Below are 19834 nucleotides of genomic sequence, written 5' to 3'. Positions count from 1 at the left end.
ATGGCCATTTTAGTTCCTAGCCAGGGATGTGTTTTCACAGAGCTTTAACCCTGACCTGCGTCTCTGTTGCTTAGCAGCTTATAGCAACTGAGGTAGATGAGACATATTTTGTCAAAGCCATCGGAGGTGCACTCTCCACCTCCCTCCCTTTCTGAGATCACTCATCTTGGCTTGTCAACACTATTTCTGGTGCTCATCAATCTAGCGCTATCACATCTTTGCCACCACCTTCGGGCCTTTCCGCCGTCCTCATGCACTATGCATAATTCACTGTGGCAAAGTGCATCCTTTTCAAATGAAGAAGCATTTGTTAATTTGAGCTATCCATCCTCGGCTGTGGCATCCCTGCTTTTAGACTCCTGTCTGCTCAAACAGATATATCAAACACTTGAGTCTGAATCAGGTGTCTCTATCCCTCTTTTTCTTTCTTTCTTTCTCTCTCTCTCTCGCTCTCTTTTCCCCGTCTACAGTCTGAATTATACTATCATGTCAGGCACAGCTTCTCGAGGGGAATCCAGACAGATTTACAAACACCCTAGTCAGAACCATTTGGATGCTCTCTCTCTCCCCCTCCCTCCTGCCTTTTTCTCTGTGTCTTTCATACTCCCGGGCTTTCAGACCTAAAGTCATGGGGGTTGCATGATCGGTTTCTCAGATGGAATTAAAATGTCTCATCTCCCAGCTGTCACCCATGCAAATTGCATTGTCCCCAGAATCTATCTGTGAAAACAGCTACCGGTCTATTCTGTTTGATGCCTTTCTCTGCCTGTTTTTATGATGTTGTTATCAGCCAAGCTGCCTCCATCGTAAATAGTTCATGCAGTAATCTCCTCTTTCTTTTCTCTCTTTTGTTCCAGGTTTTCCGGCATTCATACATGGCCTCATATAGCATTTACAACGTCCACACAAGGTCTGTTTTGTTTGCTTGTTTACCATTAACTTTGTTGGGGTCTTGATGTGTTTGTTTACTTGTCAAGACTATCTATTCTCAGGCAGTTTATCTCAGGCATTAACTACATTTCAATTATGATGATAAAACAATGTTGTGAAATTTGCTTTTAAAGTTTGTATATGTTAATTTGAATACAGGCAGTTCAAGTTTTCAAATGTTAATTTGAAAGGCAGGCAGTCCAAGTCTAGTAGGCTGAGAGGAGTTGAGCACTGTCCTTCAAACAAAATGTGTCAGATGCTCTAAGCAGCAGTGTTACTGTTACTTAATGTTGTTTTTCAGGGAGGTATGGGAGCTGGATCCTCCAGAGGTGCTGAATTCTATTCTGCAGTATGCTGCGTGGGGAGTACAGGGCCAGCAACTGGTAAGTCAAAGACAAGTGGTCTGTGACCACAAGTAGGCCATTCGTCCATGCAATCCTCTTATATCTCCCATGTTACCATTTATAATGTGATTTTTCCTGTGCCGGCGATTAAAGTCACAACCCTTCATTGCATTTGAATATTACTCCCAATTAAGAAGTTAGCATTTTTTGCCGTAATGGCTAAGGTATCAGGTTGATAGTCGCTGGACCCAGGTTTGAGTCCTGGTCAGGGCTCCCCTCCAAATTTGCGATATTCTGCATTTACCCACCCCAATGTTAAAGGTAACTGACTATAGTCATTACTTAGGCTTATGTCAGCTACTTTTGGGTACAGCTTGTATAAACTTAAAATAAGTTTATTTAAAAAGTGTTGACTGTGGCCTTAAATATACATTACCAGGTGACTACCTCATGAAGCTGGTTGAGAGAATGCCAAGAGTGTGCAAAGCTGTCATAAAGGCAAAGAATGGCTACTTTGAAGAATCTAAAATCTAAAGTCAATTTTGATTTGTTTCACACTTTTTTGTTAATTACATGATTCCATATGTGTTATTTCATAGTTTTGATGTCTTCACTATTATTCTAGAATGTGGTAAATTGTATAAATAAAGAAAAGCCCTTGAATGAGTAGGTGTGTCCAAACGTTTGACTGATACTGTATGTGCAAAGGATTAGGAGCGGTTGGTATGCCAAGGATCAACAGTTTTAATAAATCTCTTTATTCTATATTTTCTAAATTATGTTCTTTATTGGTTTGGCCTTCGGGATGATTTTCTTTCCTCTTCCTCATGTAATTGCTTTGTTTAACTTAATTGTTCTCCTATTTAATCCCCGCATGGAGTGCATTCTGAACTTTTAATTAGAATGTGTTTTGATTATGTTGCTGTTGAAAGTGAATCATGCTTCTCATTAAAGACGCAACAATGGACTATGTCATATTCACATTATCTCAGACAATGGAAGAATCTATGTTTTGATATACTCTGGCAGCTCCCCTGTTGTATGCTATTGCCTTGCTGTCATATACAAATGGCGCCGACAGAGATGGTCGCCTCGCTTCGAGTTTTTAGGAAAGTATGCAGTATTTCGTTTTTTTATGTATTATTTCTTACATTGTTACCGCAGGAAATCTTGTCTTATTACATACAGCAGAGAAGAACTATTGGATATAAGAGCAACGGCAACTTACCAACATTACGACCAGGAATACGACTTTCCTGAAGCGGATACTCTGTTCAGACCACCACCCAGGAAAATGGATCTAATCCCAGTAGCCGACCCAAAACAATGGCGAGGCAGAGGGAGCGGCCTCCTGGTCAAGCTCCGTAGACGTGCACATCGCTTACCGCTCCCGAGTATACTACTTGCCAATGTCCAGTCTCTTGACAACAAGGTAGATGAAATTCAAGCGAGGGTTGCCTTCCAAAGAGACATCAGAGATTGTAACATTCTCTGTTTCACGGAAACATGGCTCTCTTGGGATATGTTGTCGGAATCGGTTCAGTCACCGGGCTTCTCCATGCATCGCGCAGACAGAGATGAACACCTCTCTGGGAATAGGAAGATCGGGGGTGTGTTCTTTATGATGTTGTAATCATAACAACATATAGGAACTCAAGTCCTTCTGCCTACCCGACCTAGAATTCCTTGCAATCAAATGCCGGCCATTTTACCTACCGAGAGAATTATTATCAGTTATAGTCACAGCTGTGTACATTTCCCCTCAAGCGAACACCAAGATGGCCCTCACGGAACTTCACTGGAGTCTATGTAAACTGGAAACTTGTCACGATCGTTACAATGAGTGGACCAAGATGCAGCGTGGTATGTTTCCATCCTCTTTATTTTGAAGTGAAACTCAAAGAAAACAATAAATGAAAAACGAAACGTGAAGCTGCTATAGTGCTCACAGGCAACTATACAGAGTCAAGATCCCACAAAGCACAATGGGGAAATGGCTACCTAAATGATATACAGCTGACTCTGATTGGGAACCATACCAGGCCAACATAGATATATATATATTCACCTAGATTACCCACCCTTAGTCACACCCCGACCTAACCAATATAGAGAAAAAAAAGCTCTCTATGGTCAGGGCATGACAGTCCCTCATCCCAAAGGTGCGGACTCCAGCCGCACAACCTGACTCAATAGGGGAGGTTCCGGGTGGGCCTCTACTATTGGGGGCTGCTCCGGTGCGGGGCGAAGTACCCACTCCGCTCGCAGATACGTCCTTCCGCCGATCGTCGCCGGAACAGTAGGTCGTTGCTGGGGACTCTGGAACGTGGACCGTTGTTGGGGACTCCGGAAGTTTCTTTAACAAGTGTTGGCTGTGGCTGGGACTGGGAACCCTCGCAGGAGACTCTGGACTGCCGACCATTGCTGGAGGCTCTGGACTGCCGTCCGTCGCTGGAGACTCTGGACTGTAGACTGTCTCAGGAGGTTCCGGACTGCGGATGATGCATTTATTGTAGCTGGGTATTTTACCAAAGCAAATTTGAGAACAAGGCTACCTAAATTCTATCAGCATATTGATTGCATGACACGCATGGCTAATACTCCCGACCACTGTTACTCTTACTTCCGTGATGCATACAAAGCCCTCCCCCGCCCTCCCTTTGGCAAATCCAATCACGACGCCATCTTGCTCTTACCGTCTTATAGGCAGAAACTCAAACAGGATTAACCAGTGACGAGAACCATTCAACGCTGGACTGATCAATCAGAAGCCACGCTTCAAGATTGTTTTGATCACGCGGACTGGAATATGTTCCAGTCAGCCTCAGAGAACAACATTGATCTATACGCTGACTTGGTGAGTGCGTTTATAAAGAAGTGTATTGGAGATGTTGTACCCACTGTGACTAGTAAAACCTACCCTAACCAGAAACCGTGGATGGATGGCAGCATTCGCGCAAAACTGAAAGCACGATCCACCATATTTAACCATGGAAAGAGGTCTGGAAATATGGCTGAATATAAACAGCGTAGTTATTCCCTCCTCAAGGCAATCAAACAAGTGAAATGCCGGTACAGTGAAAAGATGGAGTTGTAATTCAACAGCTCAGGCACGAAACTTATGTGGCAGGGTCTACAGGAAATCACGGACTACAAAAACAGCCACTTCACAGACACAGCCGTCACGCTTCCAGACAAACTAAACACCTTCTTTGCCCGCTTTGAGGATAAAACAGTGCCACTATCGCTGCTCACTTACAAAGACTGCACCCCCCCTCCTTCTCCATGGCTGACGTGAGTAAAACATTTAAACGTGTTAACCCTCACAAGGCTGCTGGCCCAGACGGCATCACTAGCCGCGTCCTCAGAGCATGCTCAGACCAGCTGGCTGGTGTGTTTACAGACATATTCAATCGCTCCCTATCCCAGTCAGTTGTCCCCACATGCTTCAAGATGGCTACCATTGTTCCTGTACCCAAGAAGGCAAAGATAACTGATCTAAACAACTACCGCCTCGTAGCACTCACTTCCGTCATCATGAAGTGCTTTGAGAGGCTCGTCCAGGATCACATCACCGCCACTTTAACGGCCACCCTAGACCCACTTCAGCTTGCATACCGCCCCAACAGGTCCACAGATGATGCAAACGCCGTCCCACCACCAACTGCTCTACCCCATCTGGACAAAAATAATACTTATGTAAGAATACTGTTCATTTGACAAGAGCTCAGCATTCAACATCATAGTACCCTCCAAGCTCATCATCAAGCTAGAGGCCCTGGGTCTCAACCCCGCCCTGTGCAACTGGGTCCTGGACTTTCTGAAGGGCCTCCAACCAACATCTCCACTTCGCTGACCCTCAATGCTGGGGCCCCACAAGGGTGTGTGCTCAGCCCTCTCCTATATTCCCTGTTCACCCACGACTACGTGGCCATGCACGCCTCCACCTCAATCATCAAGTTTGCAGACGACACAACAGTAGTGGGCTTGATCACCAACAACGACGAGACAGCCTACAGGGAGGAGGTGGTGGAAGGAAAACAACCTCTCACTCAACGTCAACAAAACAACCAAGGAGATGATCGTGGACTTCAGGAAAGAGCAGAGGGAGCACCGCCCCTATCCACACCGAAGGGACAGCAGCGGACAAGGTGGAAAGTTTTATGTTCCTGGGCGTGCACATCACAGACAAACTGAAATGGTCCACCCACACAGACAGTGTGGTGAAGAAGGCGCAACAGTTAATCAAACCTGGGACTTTGAAAAGAGATTGAAAAACAGCTTCTATCTCAAGGCCATCAGACTGCTAAACAGCAATCACTAACTAGAGAGGCTGCTGCCTACATTGAGACCCCATCACTGGACACTTTAATAAATGGATCACTAGTCACTTTAAACAATCCCACTTTAATTAATGCCACTTAAATAATGTTTACATATCTTACATTACTCATATCACGTTTATATACTGTATTTTATACCATCTATTGCACCTTGCCTATAACCGCTCGGGCCATCGCTCATCCATATATTACATGTACATATTCTCATTCACCCCTTTAGATTTGTGTGTTAGGTAGTTGTTAGGGAATTGTTAGATTACTTGTTAGATATTACTGCACTGTCAGAACTAGAAGCACAAGCATTTTGCTACACTCGCATTAACATCTGCTTATGTGACCAAAACAATTTGATTTGATATTTATCTTTCTTACATGAAAATGTATGTTTGAGTGAATTACATGTGAGGCCAGAATGTATAGATAATAGCTACTCAACCGCTTGTCTTGGGTTAAAAGGTCAACCAAGTTACCTGGCCTTTAAAACATTTGCATCAAAGAATTCCTTTGGCCCTTATAAGTCACAAAATTATGAGGTGCTGGTTTTGAAGTATTTTCCTGTTGTAAAGGTGAATGTCTGGCCCTTTTTGGCAATTCACTTCTAGTGGACATTCAAACATGTTGACAGCTTTCAGTCAGATTATTGGAAAGATGATATTTGATAAACGATAACAATCAGTAGTGAAATGCCAAGTACACCTGAAATAACCTATACTAATTTGACATTCAGTGTGCCATTTAAATGTAGACCATTTCCATTTCCTCCAAGCCTGACTATTTATGTAACATCTGCTCATTTTGTAGTACTTCGTAGTGAAGCTCCGGAGCAGGATTAACCACATTGCCCCATCACCTCCGGAAGGCTTCTTTTAAGCTTTTACATAAGGCTGCTCAGACACAGTTCTGATGGTCTCACATGTGTAGGATCCCACTTCTGACACCAAATATTATGAAATTGGGTCATGTTTGATTCAAACCTAGTACTATCCATTTGGATAGTGGGCGCACTGCTGTATCTAAATGTTTTTATTGAAGCTTTATTTAACTAGGTAAGTCAGTTAAGAACAAAGTCAGATATACAATGACAGCCTACCAGGGAACAGTGGGTTTACTGCCTTGTTCTGGGGCAGAATGACAGATTTTTACCTTGTTAGCTTGAGGATTCAATCCAGCAACCATTCGGTTACTGGCCCAACGAACACTCTAACCACTAGGCCACCTGCCACCCATAAAGTGCCAAGAAGGTGAATGTATTTGTCCGATATCATGGAGAAACTAATGGCAGGATCATTATGTTATCCCCAAAAAATGTGATACAATAAAGCAGTTTTTCGAACCAAGACCCCAGAACCCTATTATTCTAATCCAGGGGCAAGTGGCATCCAAAATGCACCTGAACTAAAACGGGAGGCCAGCCTTTCTGAAATGTTGGAAACAGCATAAGCAGGTTGATTTAGAATGCTAAATGACCCTTGCATTGTCTTACTTGTGTAACCCCTGTTCTCTGAGTGAGGTGTCGCACATATGGGGACACACCCTTCGAGACGGGAACACGAGGAAGCTCCAATCACACAACATCTTTCGTAGACAGATAGGCGGCATGGTGGATAGTGGGGAACCCCACTTCTTATAAGGCCCCACAATCCCACCCTGTACTGATTATGAAGCATATGTTTTCTTCCTTACACATAACGAGAAGGGGAACGCGGTGAGATACAGTACCTCATTCATAATATCAGAGTAACGGGGTTACTCAAGTAACCATAAGTTCTCTTTCAAATACTTGTTTCGGTATCTCACATATGGGGAAAGACTCATCCCTCAGAGGCCCCAAACTAAGGGACATATGCGTAGAGCAGGTGGTAGCTTTTCTGTCTAGCCCAACTCCGTCCAAACAGATGGGAAAACTCAAAAATGGATCCAAACTTAAGCCCTTAAACAGATGGGAATTGGTCTATATGGAAAGGGCTAAATTGAAATGTTTCTTACAGAAGAATTATGGAAATGCATAACCTCGGCACGCCGCAGGTCTAACTGGTGTTTCCAAGTGGCCATACACCTCACCAAAGTGTGCACAGTTCCTAAGCAATTTCAATGACTCAAACAAGTCTTCAACTATAATATGCTTTTTTTAGCTCTCTTGGCTGTGCCATTGAGGAACTAGTGCAAGCACATTTGTTGTTGTTTTGTGTGGAACACAGCCCTGCATGCCCGCCTCTACACAATTAATGTTGTTTACGCAATCCAAAACGGTCCATTATAAATCACAATCTGGGTCAGGTGGACATAATTTGAAAGCTTGTTCTATTACCAACGTGACTGGCTAAATTATAAAATACGATCTTACCGTATTAGACTTTCACAATGCAATTCAGAGAACAGATCATAATTTTGGTTAATATAGATTGGAGTCAGATGCGTGGTCTGCGGCAAATTCTCTTCACAATTTAACAAACTGGCTCATTCTGTTCAGGACAGCCCAGGTTATGATGCCATGTCATCTTGTAACTAACTCTACATCGAAACGTAGTGATCATAATATCAAAGTAGTATTTATTATAGTCCTCAACATCTCATCTTTTAAAAATCTAAACAAATCCTATTTTATTTGTCACATGCACCGAATACAACAGGTGTAGTCATTACCGTGAAATGCTTACTTATGAGCCCCTCTGCAACAAAGCTGAATTGTAAAAAACTTAAGTAAGAAAATAAACAAACAGATAATCGAGTCCTAATTTACAGCATGTCCCTCACTCAGACAACAAAAACAATTGCAAAAATTGCCCAATTAGAGGGATGGGTGCAACTTCTTGTCATGCGTGGTGCTCAACTTCAGAACAACTGTCAGTCAGAACCCATACAGAGCTGTAGTGGAGACCCTAACACAGATTTTTTGAAAGACATCTCGTAGTAGAGCTGCAAAGGTGTAGCTCTCCACTTTCTGGAGGTCCGAGTTTTGAAATCAGTAGAATGCATGGTGGAATTAGAGTATGATAGCTAAGGAGATCGAGAAAATTCTGCCGTTTGATTGCACATATGCAGACAGAGTTGAAAAGAGAACACACATAAGAAGGTTGTGGTATAAAACACCTGTTTCCGGATTACATCTTCAAACTAAGGCAAACATGGCATCCGTGACAGAGAGGGAGAAGCGTCCAATCAATCAAATGTATTTTTAAAGCCCTTTTTACATCAGCTGATGTCACAAAGTGCTTTACAGAAACCCAGCCTAAAACCCCAAACAGCAAGCAATGCAGGTGTAGAAGCACGGTGGCTAGGAAAAACTCACTAGAAAGGCCAGAACCTAGGAAGAAACCTGGAGAGGAACCAATCTATGCGGAGTGGCCCGTCCTCTTCTGGCTGTGCCGGTTGGAGATTATAACAGAACATGGCCAAGATGTTCAAATGTTCATAGATGACCAGCAGGGTCAAATAACAATAATCACAGTGGTTGTCGAGGGTGAAACAGGTCAACACCTCAGGAGTAAATGTCAGTTGGCTTTTCATAGCTGATCATTCAGAGTATCACTACCACTGCTGCTGTCTCTAGAGAGTTGAAAACAGCAGGTCTGGGTCAGGTAACACATCCGGTGAACAGGTCAGGGTTCCATAGCCGCAGGCAGTTGAAACTGGAGCAGCAGCATGACCAGGTGGTCTGGGGACAGCAAGGAATCATCAGGCCAGGTAGTCCATCCATGTATATGGGTAAGATAGTCTAGCTAGCTGCATTTTCAGATATTACACAATTCTAATTTAGTCAGAAAATTGTTTTCATTTCAAGTTAAAGTATCCTGTTAGCTAGTTGGCTAATGTTAGCTTGCTGGCTCGCTAGCTAATGTTACGTGTATGATCTGTGTTGTGATATTATTCATATCACAGAGCCATTTGCATTGCTAGTTATAGCCTAATGTTAGTTAGCTAGCTAACATTGAACTTGGTTTGTTAGTTACCTGCAGATTCATGCAGAGTAGAAACGTTATGTGTTTGGATAATGGTTCATTGTTTAGCTAGCTAGCTAACGTTACCTGTCTAAACGAAGACTCCACTATGCAAGTAACCATTTCAATAGAATGTTCATGATGACACTGCGACATCTGTCAATAGACATAGCTGGTAAATTTTGTGCCAGAGTGTGCCAGAGCGCAGAATAACTGACGAATTTGTGAACGCTCAACACCTGTTGAATATGGCCAGTGTCAGTAAAACGTTGGCAAAAAAAGCGCAATTAAATTGTTGCTAGCAGCACAGTTGCAGTCACCAACCCTCTGGATAACATCAAAACAGCCTAACCAGCTCTGCTAGGGCAAGTAAAATGGTCAGAGTGAGCTGTTATCTCATTTGTGTCTGGAAGTAGCTAGCAAGCTAGCCAACATTAGCCAGTTAGCTTAGGGTGCTTGACTGCTGTTGTTAGGTCAGAACGCTTAGATCAACCCTAATCCTTGGATTTACGAACAGACAATCTGACAACGCTTTGAGTTTACGAATGCCCAGAGCGTACTCTGAGCACTCTGACATTCCAGATTGAATTTACGAACACACCTGTAATATAAACCAGCCTTTAGTCTTGAAATTCTTTGGTTGTTTAGTACATGGCCTCACATGTGAATCCTTAAAGAGCTGGGTGGCTAAAGCGTAAAAGGGTGTGAATGATGCTGAATGGGTGTAGGCAAAGAAGAACATTTTCTCAAAAGTGAGGTTATGTTTATCAACTTTCAATACAGAATTACTTTCCCATTGTTCCTCAACTGTAGTGTGTGATATACTATTTTCTCGCTCTGAGTGTCTACTTTTATCCAATGTAAAAAAAATTAAAATAATTTGGGCCTCCCGAGTGGGGCAGCAGGTTAAGGCACTGCATCGAAGTGCTAGAGGCGTCACTACAGATTTGGGTTTGATCCTGGTCTGTGTCGCAGACGCCACAACCGGGAGACCCATGAGGTGGCACACAATTGGCCCAGAGTCATCTGGTTTAGGGGAGGGTTTGGCCGGCAGGGATGTCTGTCCCATCACGCTCAAGCAACTTCTTGTGGCGGCCGGGTGCATGCACGCTAACGTCGATCGCCAGCTGTACGGTGTTTCCTTCTACACATTGGAGCAGCTGGCTTCCGGGTTAAGCGAGCAGTGTGTCAAGAAGCAGTGCGGCTTGGCGGGGTCGTGTTTCGGAGGAGCCATGGCTTTCGACCTTTGCCTCTCCCAAGACTGTACGAGAGTTGCAGCGATGGGACAAGACTGTAACTACCAATTGGACTTCACGAAATTGGGGTACAAATTACCAAAAATAAATACAAATATAAACAACATTTCAAATTTTGCTACATTGCTACATACTTTGTCACAGGGGGGGAAAGTGGATGCCTAACGTTGGCTGAACAGCTGCTAAAATAAATCTCAACAAGACTGACAGGGCCCGAGATGGGACCATAGACTTGGAGGTTAAACGTGAGTAACGCACCCCTTCCCTAGAGCAATGGAGGGGACTGCTGTCATGGATGTTGTCTGGAGATAGAGAGGAGGACCAAGATGCGGCGTGGTAAATGTTCGTCATTTTAATGGGAACAACTGAACATTACAAAACAACAAAGTGACAACCGTGAAGCTAATGAACAATCGTGTTGACACAAACACTACACATAGACAATCCACCACAATGACAAAACAGGCTACCTAAATATGGTTCCCAATCAGAGACAACGACTAACACCTGCCTCTGATTGAGAACCATATCAGGCCAAACACAGAAACAGACAAACTAGACATCCAACATAGAATGCCCACTCAGATCACACCATGACCAAACAAAATATAGAAACATACAAAGCAAACTATGGTCAGGGCGTGACAACTGCCAACCGGTATAGAAAGAAGTTATCTATTAGAACAGAACATAATGATTTGTTTCAGAACGATTTGTTTCAGAATCTCTTGAACACACTTAACTGTAGCAGTGCATGTTTGGAAGGGGGCCCCTGGACCATCAGATTGTCTAAAGACCGAGTGGTCGGGCTGTAGTCAAAGAATTCCCTCCTACACTGGCCAAATCAGAGAGACAGTGTGTATGAATGGGGATGGAGTATCTCCATTTGTGCGTCAATGGTTGGTTGTGAGCGATAGGAGACAACGCTCATGAACAGCTATATCTACTGAAAACAGAAGGGAGGGTGCCTGCTACATCTAACATTCTGGGGGAAGAAAGCAATCTTCCAGCCAACAGTGCAACCCAGAAGAATAAAAGCGGCACAACTGGTCTCGTGACTTCCTATTCTTAGAGCAGGACAGCTATATCTGGTCAGCTTTGGCCCCTCTCCTGTGAACCAAATGCAGGGTACAACAGAACGGGACAGTGAGGTGCAATGGCACTTCCTTTGGGAAGAGAGGAAGTAGCATTTCCAACGTACTGAATGGTCCCTAGCTCAATAGCACAATCCTCTAAGAATAGAGCTGAGTCGCCGTAGGCCACTAAAACTGAAGTTGCAGAGATTGCGTTGCAGGTAGCTGGCTGAAGACTGTTGTCCCCAAGCGACTATACCCACTATGCGTGACAGATCTCCACCAACTTGGTGGGGTGCCTTTCAGGCGCTGAGACTCTCATTCGCCGAGGCAACCGTGCCCTCTGGCGGCGTGCCAAAGAGTCGCCTCTTTTGGCAAGGCGCCTGGATGCAACATGGAAAAATATTATAAGGAGGAAAGATGCTGAGAGCACTGAACGGGAATGGTGCTTGAGGGCAACTGATGTTCTGTCATCCTGCTCCTGTCTGAATCATATTGTCTTCTGGTCCCGGCTGGAACCTAAAGGTGTCGGGGGAGAGCCTTGATAGGGAGGGCACTCGGGGGAGTGCTGGGGAGTGCTACTGCTGTCAGCGGGTTGGAACGATGAGCGGCTGCACAGGGGATAGGTTAGGAAAACAAAGGAGTGTCTCTCTAGTACCACAAGTTGGGGAGAGATGGATATGCCAAACTAGAGAGAGGTTGGGGCAGGAAGCCACCAGTGCTGTGTGCTGCCCCTCTCATTAGCTAGGGGGCTAGGACTGCTGCTGCAGTGTTATGAAGGAACTGATAACTGGAGTGCCTGTATAAATACACTACTGCCCTAATTCTGACAGTAGGCTCCATAGCCAGGGCTGTAAAACCCAGACTCCTCCATGCGCTGCTTGTCCAGGCTAGAAAAGCCCTTAGTGTCCATTCGGCTGGAAAAGGGATGCCCCAGGACAATTTGGCCTCATCAAGCCTGACCATGAGGTAGGGACGTCGTTAGCCGGAGAGTTGCTCTACATGCTAAAACTCTCCCAGAGATGTAAAAAAATCGTCAGCCTAGCTCGAGAGGGCGCTGGTAAGCTAGACGAGGCGATAAGTAATGCTACAAAGTACAGTTAGAAGAAGCTAGCGGATAAAGCTAACTCTAAGTGTAACAGAGTAAGAAAATATATCCTGTTTTATTTGTGAAGTTCATCAAAATGAATGAATTCATGCTTTTGAGTTAATCTCTTGATATGTCTTAGTTTCATTTATTCATATTGACATGTTTCATCTACAGTTGCATTGAGCTCAACGCTGGGGTCGCTGTTGAGTAAGTTTGAGGATTGAATGTAGCATATGCTGATGTGAATAACTTACTCCTTAGCCTGATGTGTCCCCACTTGCACCAGCAAATAGCTGGCTTTTCGAGTGGTGCCGACTGGTAAAACACTTACGGAGGGTGGTTATGTATGCTAGCAAGGTAGAAGTCCTGGGTTTGAGCATCGGGGAGCCAAATTAGGAGGAAGTAGTAATCACTAAACAAGCTGCGTAATGTCCTTTACAGTGGTACCTAGTGACTTGGATCTACAGTTGCACTGGGGTCAGAGTTGTTGTTTATTTCACTTGGTCCCCACACGTCCTCAATGGTCCAGCTGCTCCCCCTATGGTCAATCCCCACTCCAATGGACATTTTACTTATTAATCACTGCTACAGTTGTTGTATATAGTTCTATTTTATTTCTATCGATGTATTTTTTACTGCTACATTTTATTATTTTTTTCATTATTTTATTTCACTTAGCCCTGCATGTTGGAGCTTGGACCATAAGATGTTCACTGTAGAGAGAGCTTGTGATTTCCGTAAGGTAGAAAACAATAATGACTAGAGCGCGGGATCGTAGCACCTTATAAGGAGTGGGGTTCCCCATTATTCGCCATGCTTCCTGTCTGTATATGACAGACGTGTAATTGGATCTTCCCTGTGGTCCAGCCATGAAGGGAATGTCCCCATATGTGAGATTCTGATACAAGTATTTGAAAGAGAAACTCCAGTTCATTTTCAAATGGAAATCAGCCAAATTAGATGATTGATTCCAACATACAGCCTTTTGTCAACATCTAACAGGCTTAAGTATATTAGTGGCTTCTTGTCTACATTTGGAACATTCTGTGTGGTTGATTTGGGCATAAATCAAACTCACCTCCATTAGAGGGCCATTACTGGTGATGAGGGGTGAGAGGCAGACAGATGTGCAGGCATGCGGGACTCTCGAGTGGCATACGCTGCATCATTAGCCATAAGTGTATCTTATGAATAGATGATACTGCTAGTACACATATCTTCTATGCCCATATGGGAAAAAAATACAATGGCAAAATAATGTATTTGAAAAACATTTATTTAATACATTTGAAATAGATTCCAACATATATATTGAAAATGTGTATATATACTGTAAATGTTTGTAAAATGTACACTGAGTGTTCAAAATATTAGGAACACCTGCTCTATCCATGTCAAAATCAAATCAAATGTTATTTGTCACGTGCCCCAAATACACCAGGTGTATGTATACCTTACAGTGAAATGCTTACTTACAGGCTCTAACCAATAGCACACAAAAGGTATTAGGTAAACAATAGGTAAGTAAAGAAATAAAACAACAGTAAAAAAACTGTTGAAAATAACAGTAGCAAGGCTTTATACAGACGTTTGTTAGTCAGGCTGATTGAGGTAGTAAGTGCATGTAAATATGGTTAAAGTGACTATGCATAAATGATGAACAGAGAGTAGCAGTAGCGTAAACGAAGGGTTGGCGGGTGGTGGGTGGCGGGACACAATGCAGATAGCCCGATTAGCCAATGTGCGGGAGCACTGGTAGATCGGCCCAATTGAGGTAGTATGTACATGAAGGTATAGTTAAAGGGACTATGCATATATGATAAACAGAGAGTAGCATCAGCGTAAAAGAGGGGTTGGGGGGAGGGACAAAATGATAATAGTCTGGGTAGCAATTTTGATTACCTGTTCAGGAGTCTTATGGCTTGGGGGTAAAAACCGTTGAGAAGCCTTTTTGTCCTAGACATTCCGGTACTGCTTGACCATGCAGTATTAGAGAGAACAGTCTATGACTGGGGAAGCTGGGGTCTTTGACAAAATTTAGGGCCTTCCTCTGACACTGTCCGGTGTAGAGTACCTGGATGGCAGGCAGCTTAGCCCCAGTGATGTACTGACCCGGACGCGCTACCCTCTGTAGTGCCTTGCGGTCGGAGGCCGAGCAATTGCCGTAGCAGGCAGTGATGCAACCGGTCAGGATGCTCTCGATGTTGCAGCTATAAAACCTTTTGAGGATCTCAGGACACATGCCAAATCTTTTTAGTTTCCTCAGGGGGAATAGGCTTTGTCGTGCCCTCTTCACGACTGTCTTGGTGTGTTTGGACCGTTCTAGTTTGTTGTTGATGTGGACACCAAGGAACTTGAAGCTCTCAACCTACTCCACTACAGTACCGTCGATGAGAATGGGGGCGTGCTCGGTCCTCCTTTTCCTGTAGTCCACAATCATCTCCTTAGTCTTGGTTATGTTGAGGGATAGGTTGTTATTCTGGCACCACCCAGCCAGGTCTCTGACCTCCCTATGGGCTGTCTTGTCACTGTCGGTGATCAGGCCTTCCACTGTTGTGTTGTCTGCAAACGTAATGATGGTGTTGGAGTCGTGCCTGGCCATGCAGTCGTGGGTGAACAGGGAGTACAGGAGGGGACTGAGCATGCACCCCTAGGGAGCTCCAGTGTTGAGAATCAGCGTGGCAGATGTGTTGCTACCTACCCTTTCCACCTGGGGGCGGCCCGCCAGGAAGTCCAGGATCCAGTTGCAGAGGGAGGTGTTTAGTCCCAGGATCCTTAGCTTAGTGATGAGCTTTGAGGGTACTATGGTGTTGAACGTTGAGCTGTAGTCAATGAACAGCATTCTCACATAAGTGTTCCTTTTGTCCAGGTGGGAAAGGGCAGTGTGGAGTGCAATCGAGATCATCTGTGTCATCTGTGGATCTGTTTGGGTGGTATGCAAATTGGAGTGGGTCTAGAGTTTCTGGGATAATGGTGATGATGTGAGCCATTACCAGCCTTTCAAAGCACTTCAGGGCTATAGACGTGCTACGGGTCTGTAGTCATTTAGGCAGGTCATTTAGGCAGGTTTTCTCATGGTCTGAGAGTCTTTCAGTGCCTTTTGGTAAACTCCAAACTTTTTCATGTGCCTTTTAAGGAGTGGCTTCTGTCTGGCCACTCTAACATAAAGGCCTGATTGGTAGAGTGCTGCAGAGATGGTTGTCCTTCTGGAAGGTTCTCCCATCTCCACAGAGGAACTCTGGAGCTTTGTCAGAGTGACCATCCAGTTCTTTGTCACCTCCCTGATCAAGGCTCCGATTGCTCAGTTTGCCCGGGTGGAATTGATGGAGGCCACTGTGTTCTTGGGGACCTTCAATGCTGCAGAATTTTTTTGGAACCCTTCTCCAGATATGTGCCTCGACACAATCCTGTCTCGGAGCTCTACGGACAATTCCTTCAACCTCATGGCTTGGTATTTGCACTGACATGCGCTGTCAACTGTGGGACCTTATGAATTTATTTACAGGTGTGTGCATTTCCAAATAATGTCCAATTGATTGAATGTACCACAGGTGGACTGCAATTAAGTTGTAGAAACATCTCAAGGATGAGCAAAGGAAACATGATGCCTCTGAGCTCAATTTCGAGTATCATAGCAAAGGGTCTGGATATTTATGTAAGTAAGGTATTTCTGTTTTTATTTTTATACATTTGCAAACATTTCATTATGGGGTATTGTGTGTAAAGATTGATGAAGAAAAAATATAAATTTTAGAATGCGGCTGTAACGTAACAAAATGTGGAAAAAGTCAAGGGGTCTGAATACTTTCCAAATGCACTGTATATGGAGACCCCCTACCCCGGCTTAGACAGGGCTTAGAGTCTTAAGGGTTATAAAATCCTGTTATATTAAATGAAGTGCCCTTTTATATAGACCACATGGAGAATCCAATAAATCTGATTTTCCAGATGAATAATGACTTGCTAAAGTACCCCAACATTTTTGCATGTCCCTCATTTAAGGGTCAAGCCTGTTACGTGAACGGAACTCTTGTTTTAATATGGGTGAAACTATTCCTATATTTTTATAAAGAAACACTAATCGAATTGTCAAATCTGTTACCCATAGCTAGATAGGCTATAAATGTTTTACCAAATAGATGTTTATTTTGCTCATCTTGCATTCATTTGCCCCTCCCTGTTGCACACAACAAGCTTCCATTCCCCAGTCACAGGATTTTTGGCTGATTTAAGAAGAAATCATCAACCCTGTTACTTTATTTGGTACCTTTTGAGTCTATATATGCTATGCCCGGTTAAAATAAAATAGAGAGGGCCTTGAAGGGGGTGATATCGAGTCCTACAGCGACAATGTTTTTCTGAACCTCCTGCTAAAGATGAAGAGGAATGTATCTTCCATTACGCTTTCACTAATGTGGAAGTCAATCTTTCAGGGATTGACATATAGTGAGCCAACGAAAAGTGAGCATGAGAAGGCTTATGTCTGCATACACAGTGCTAGGTATAGCACCGCTAGCCGTACACTGTGTAGCCGTATAATACCACTCATTGGAAGCACAACATTTACATTTACATTTTAGTCAGATGCTCTTATCCAGAGTGACTTACAGTTAGTGCATTCATCTTAATATCACAGTCATAGTAAGTACATTTTTCCGCAATAAAGTAGCTGTCAGCGAGGTCAGAGCTAGGGGGGGAAAAAGTCAAGTGTGAGTGTTAGTTTACAAAAAAAAAGTTTTTGTTGGTGCTGTGGGATTATTTAAGATACTCTTTGAAGAGGTAGGGATTCAGATGTTTTCGGAAGATGGGCAAGGGACTCTGCTGTCCTCACTTCAGGGGGAAGCTGGTTCCACCATTGTGGTGCCAGGACAGTGAAGAGCTTGGACTGGGCTGAGCAGGAGCTAGCCATACAATGTACAACCTATAGTAAAAAAATTGAATAATAATAATTATCTCGAGCTCTATAATGTTTTCATTATTTAATTAAGCTGAAGAGAGGCACTTCTTTTTTTACCTCTTGAGATGGGAAAACATGTTTTTATGAAGTTGAGCATGTGATCTTGGTGACAGAATTAAAATTAGGTGAAATCAAAAGTATAATTGTTTACTCAACATCACAATTTAATGATATTACTGGAAAAGTTGTTTTATATTACTGGTGGCCCAAAAAAGTATACTGATGCTCAGTTCGTGTACAGAACTGACACAGTAGGTTTGTGTGGGTCAGCAACAGCATCCTTGAAGTGAAGGGTTTTTCTGCTGGGCTGATCTGTGAACACAAACTCAAGCCCAAAACATAAAGTAATCCATATAGAAATGTTATGATTGCGCTTCCTTGTAACCAAACCTGTCATAACCAAATTTCCTAACAGACGCCTCGTAGTTTCAAACGCACTCCTCTCCTCTCCTGTCCTGTGGTTTAAGGACAACTAGTCTCAGCTTTTAGTGAAGCAGATGGTACATTGATGTGGAAACTGTTCAAACTGTTCAAGTCATTGCTGTTAAAAGCAGCTCTTTTAGCTGAATCCTATACCACACACACACTACTGAAGCGATTTAGGCAAGTTGCCTTTGCTTAATGTCTTTGATATAACAGCGGGGCCTGCAGAGCTTGAGATGGGGTCAGCTCAGCTCCAGGACCAAGTGACTACATAACAGTGCTTTATGTAAGTCTGGCTGATGCAGACAGCTGGCGGGCTGAGAAACATTGAATGGTTCTGGGAAAAGTAGTCATCTGAGGCTGAGGAGTTGGGTGCTAATTTCAACACTGCTCTATGTAACACAGGTCCTTTAGGTTGATGGAATCGGACATTAGGTTTCTGCTGTTTCTCTGGACAAGGGTGAATCCAGGCCACTTCAACAGTATCCAATCAGGGAATAAGACCTGAATGGAAAATGTGTTATTATTTCCCCCTTCATGAATTTCAATATGTCTGCTAAATTGAGTGGGTTGAAACTGATTTTACCGTAGGCCTTGTATTTGTGTTTGAATATACTGTACATTACCATAGAAGTTTATTCTCTCTGGGTTCAAAACATAATTTTTGTCAATGTTGTCTGATGTTTCATTGAGTTTCACAGTACAGGCCTGTAGAGGTCATACCAAGGTTAAATGTGATAGGTCAGTAATGACTTTCCTGTTCTCATTGTGTGTCCTTGTGCCCACAGATCTACATATTTGAGAACAATATTTACTACCAATCAGATGTGAAGAGCAACTCCCTCAGACTGACATCGTCTGGAAAGGAAGGGGTCATTTTCAATGGGATCGCTGACTGGCTGTACGAGGGTAGGTGGGTCGTTCCACGAATAGAATACATTTAGCACCCCTTTGATATTTGAAGTAAACATTGTGCAGCAATATTTAATCTTAAATACCTGTTATATTAAATTAAGTGCCCTTTAATATAGGCCACACAGAAAATGTTATCAGCTTTTTTATATGAATAAAAAGACTTGCTAAAGTGCCAACATTCAGCATTTTGGCATGTCCCTCTGTACCCTCTGTGACTTCTATGAAGATTTTAACCCACTTAACCCCAAAATATATCAATGTTTTCACCATCCGGTTTTCACCATCCGGTTGTGATGTACTGCAAAATTCAAAAAAACGACATTGGAGGCGGCTTATGGTAGAGAAGTTAACATTACATTTTCTGGCAACATCTGTGGTGGAAATTCCTGCGGTCAGAATGCCAATTACATGTTGCCTCAAAACTTGAGACATCTGTGGCATGTTGTTGTGGGAAAAACTGTGCATGTTAGAGTGGCCTTCTATTGTCTCCAGCGCAATGATCATGCTGTTGAATCAGATTCTTGATATGCTACACCTGTCAGGTGGATGGATTATCTTGGCAAAG

General features: G+C 43.4%; 1 protein-coding gene across 2 annotated transcripts in view; it reads left to right on the top strand.

Moving 5' to 3' along the window:
• The window catches only part of LOC110501587 (inactive dipeptidyl peptidase 10), a 313751-nt gene that overhangs the window by 254237 nt on the left and 39680 nt on the right, over positions 1-19834 (top strand). For both annotated transcript variants that reach the window (XM_021579258.3, XM_021579259.3), the window contains exons 6-8: positions 858-910; positions 1232-1313; positions 19143-19263. In XM_021579258.3, the coding sequence (XP_021434933.1) occupies positions 858-910; positions 1232-1313; positions 19143-19263 (256 nt within the window). The remainder of the gene's footprint in view (positions 1-857; positions 911-1231; positions 1314-19142; positions 19264-19834) is intronic.

The sequence above is a fragment of the Oncorhynchus mykiss genome, chromosome 22, assembly GCF_057628025.1.
Source record: "Oncorhynchus mykiss isolate SJ-2025 chromosome 22, ASM5762802v1, whole genome shotgun sequence".
In the NCBI taxonomy this organism is placed as follows: Eukaryota; Metazoa; Chordata; class Actinopteri; order Salmoniformes; family Salmonidae; genus Oncorhynchus; species Oncorhynchus mykiss.
This window is presented reverse-complemented; position numbering and strand designations above follow the sequence as displayed.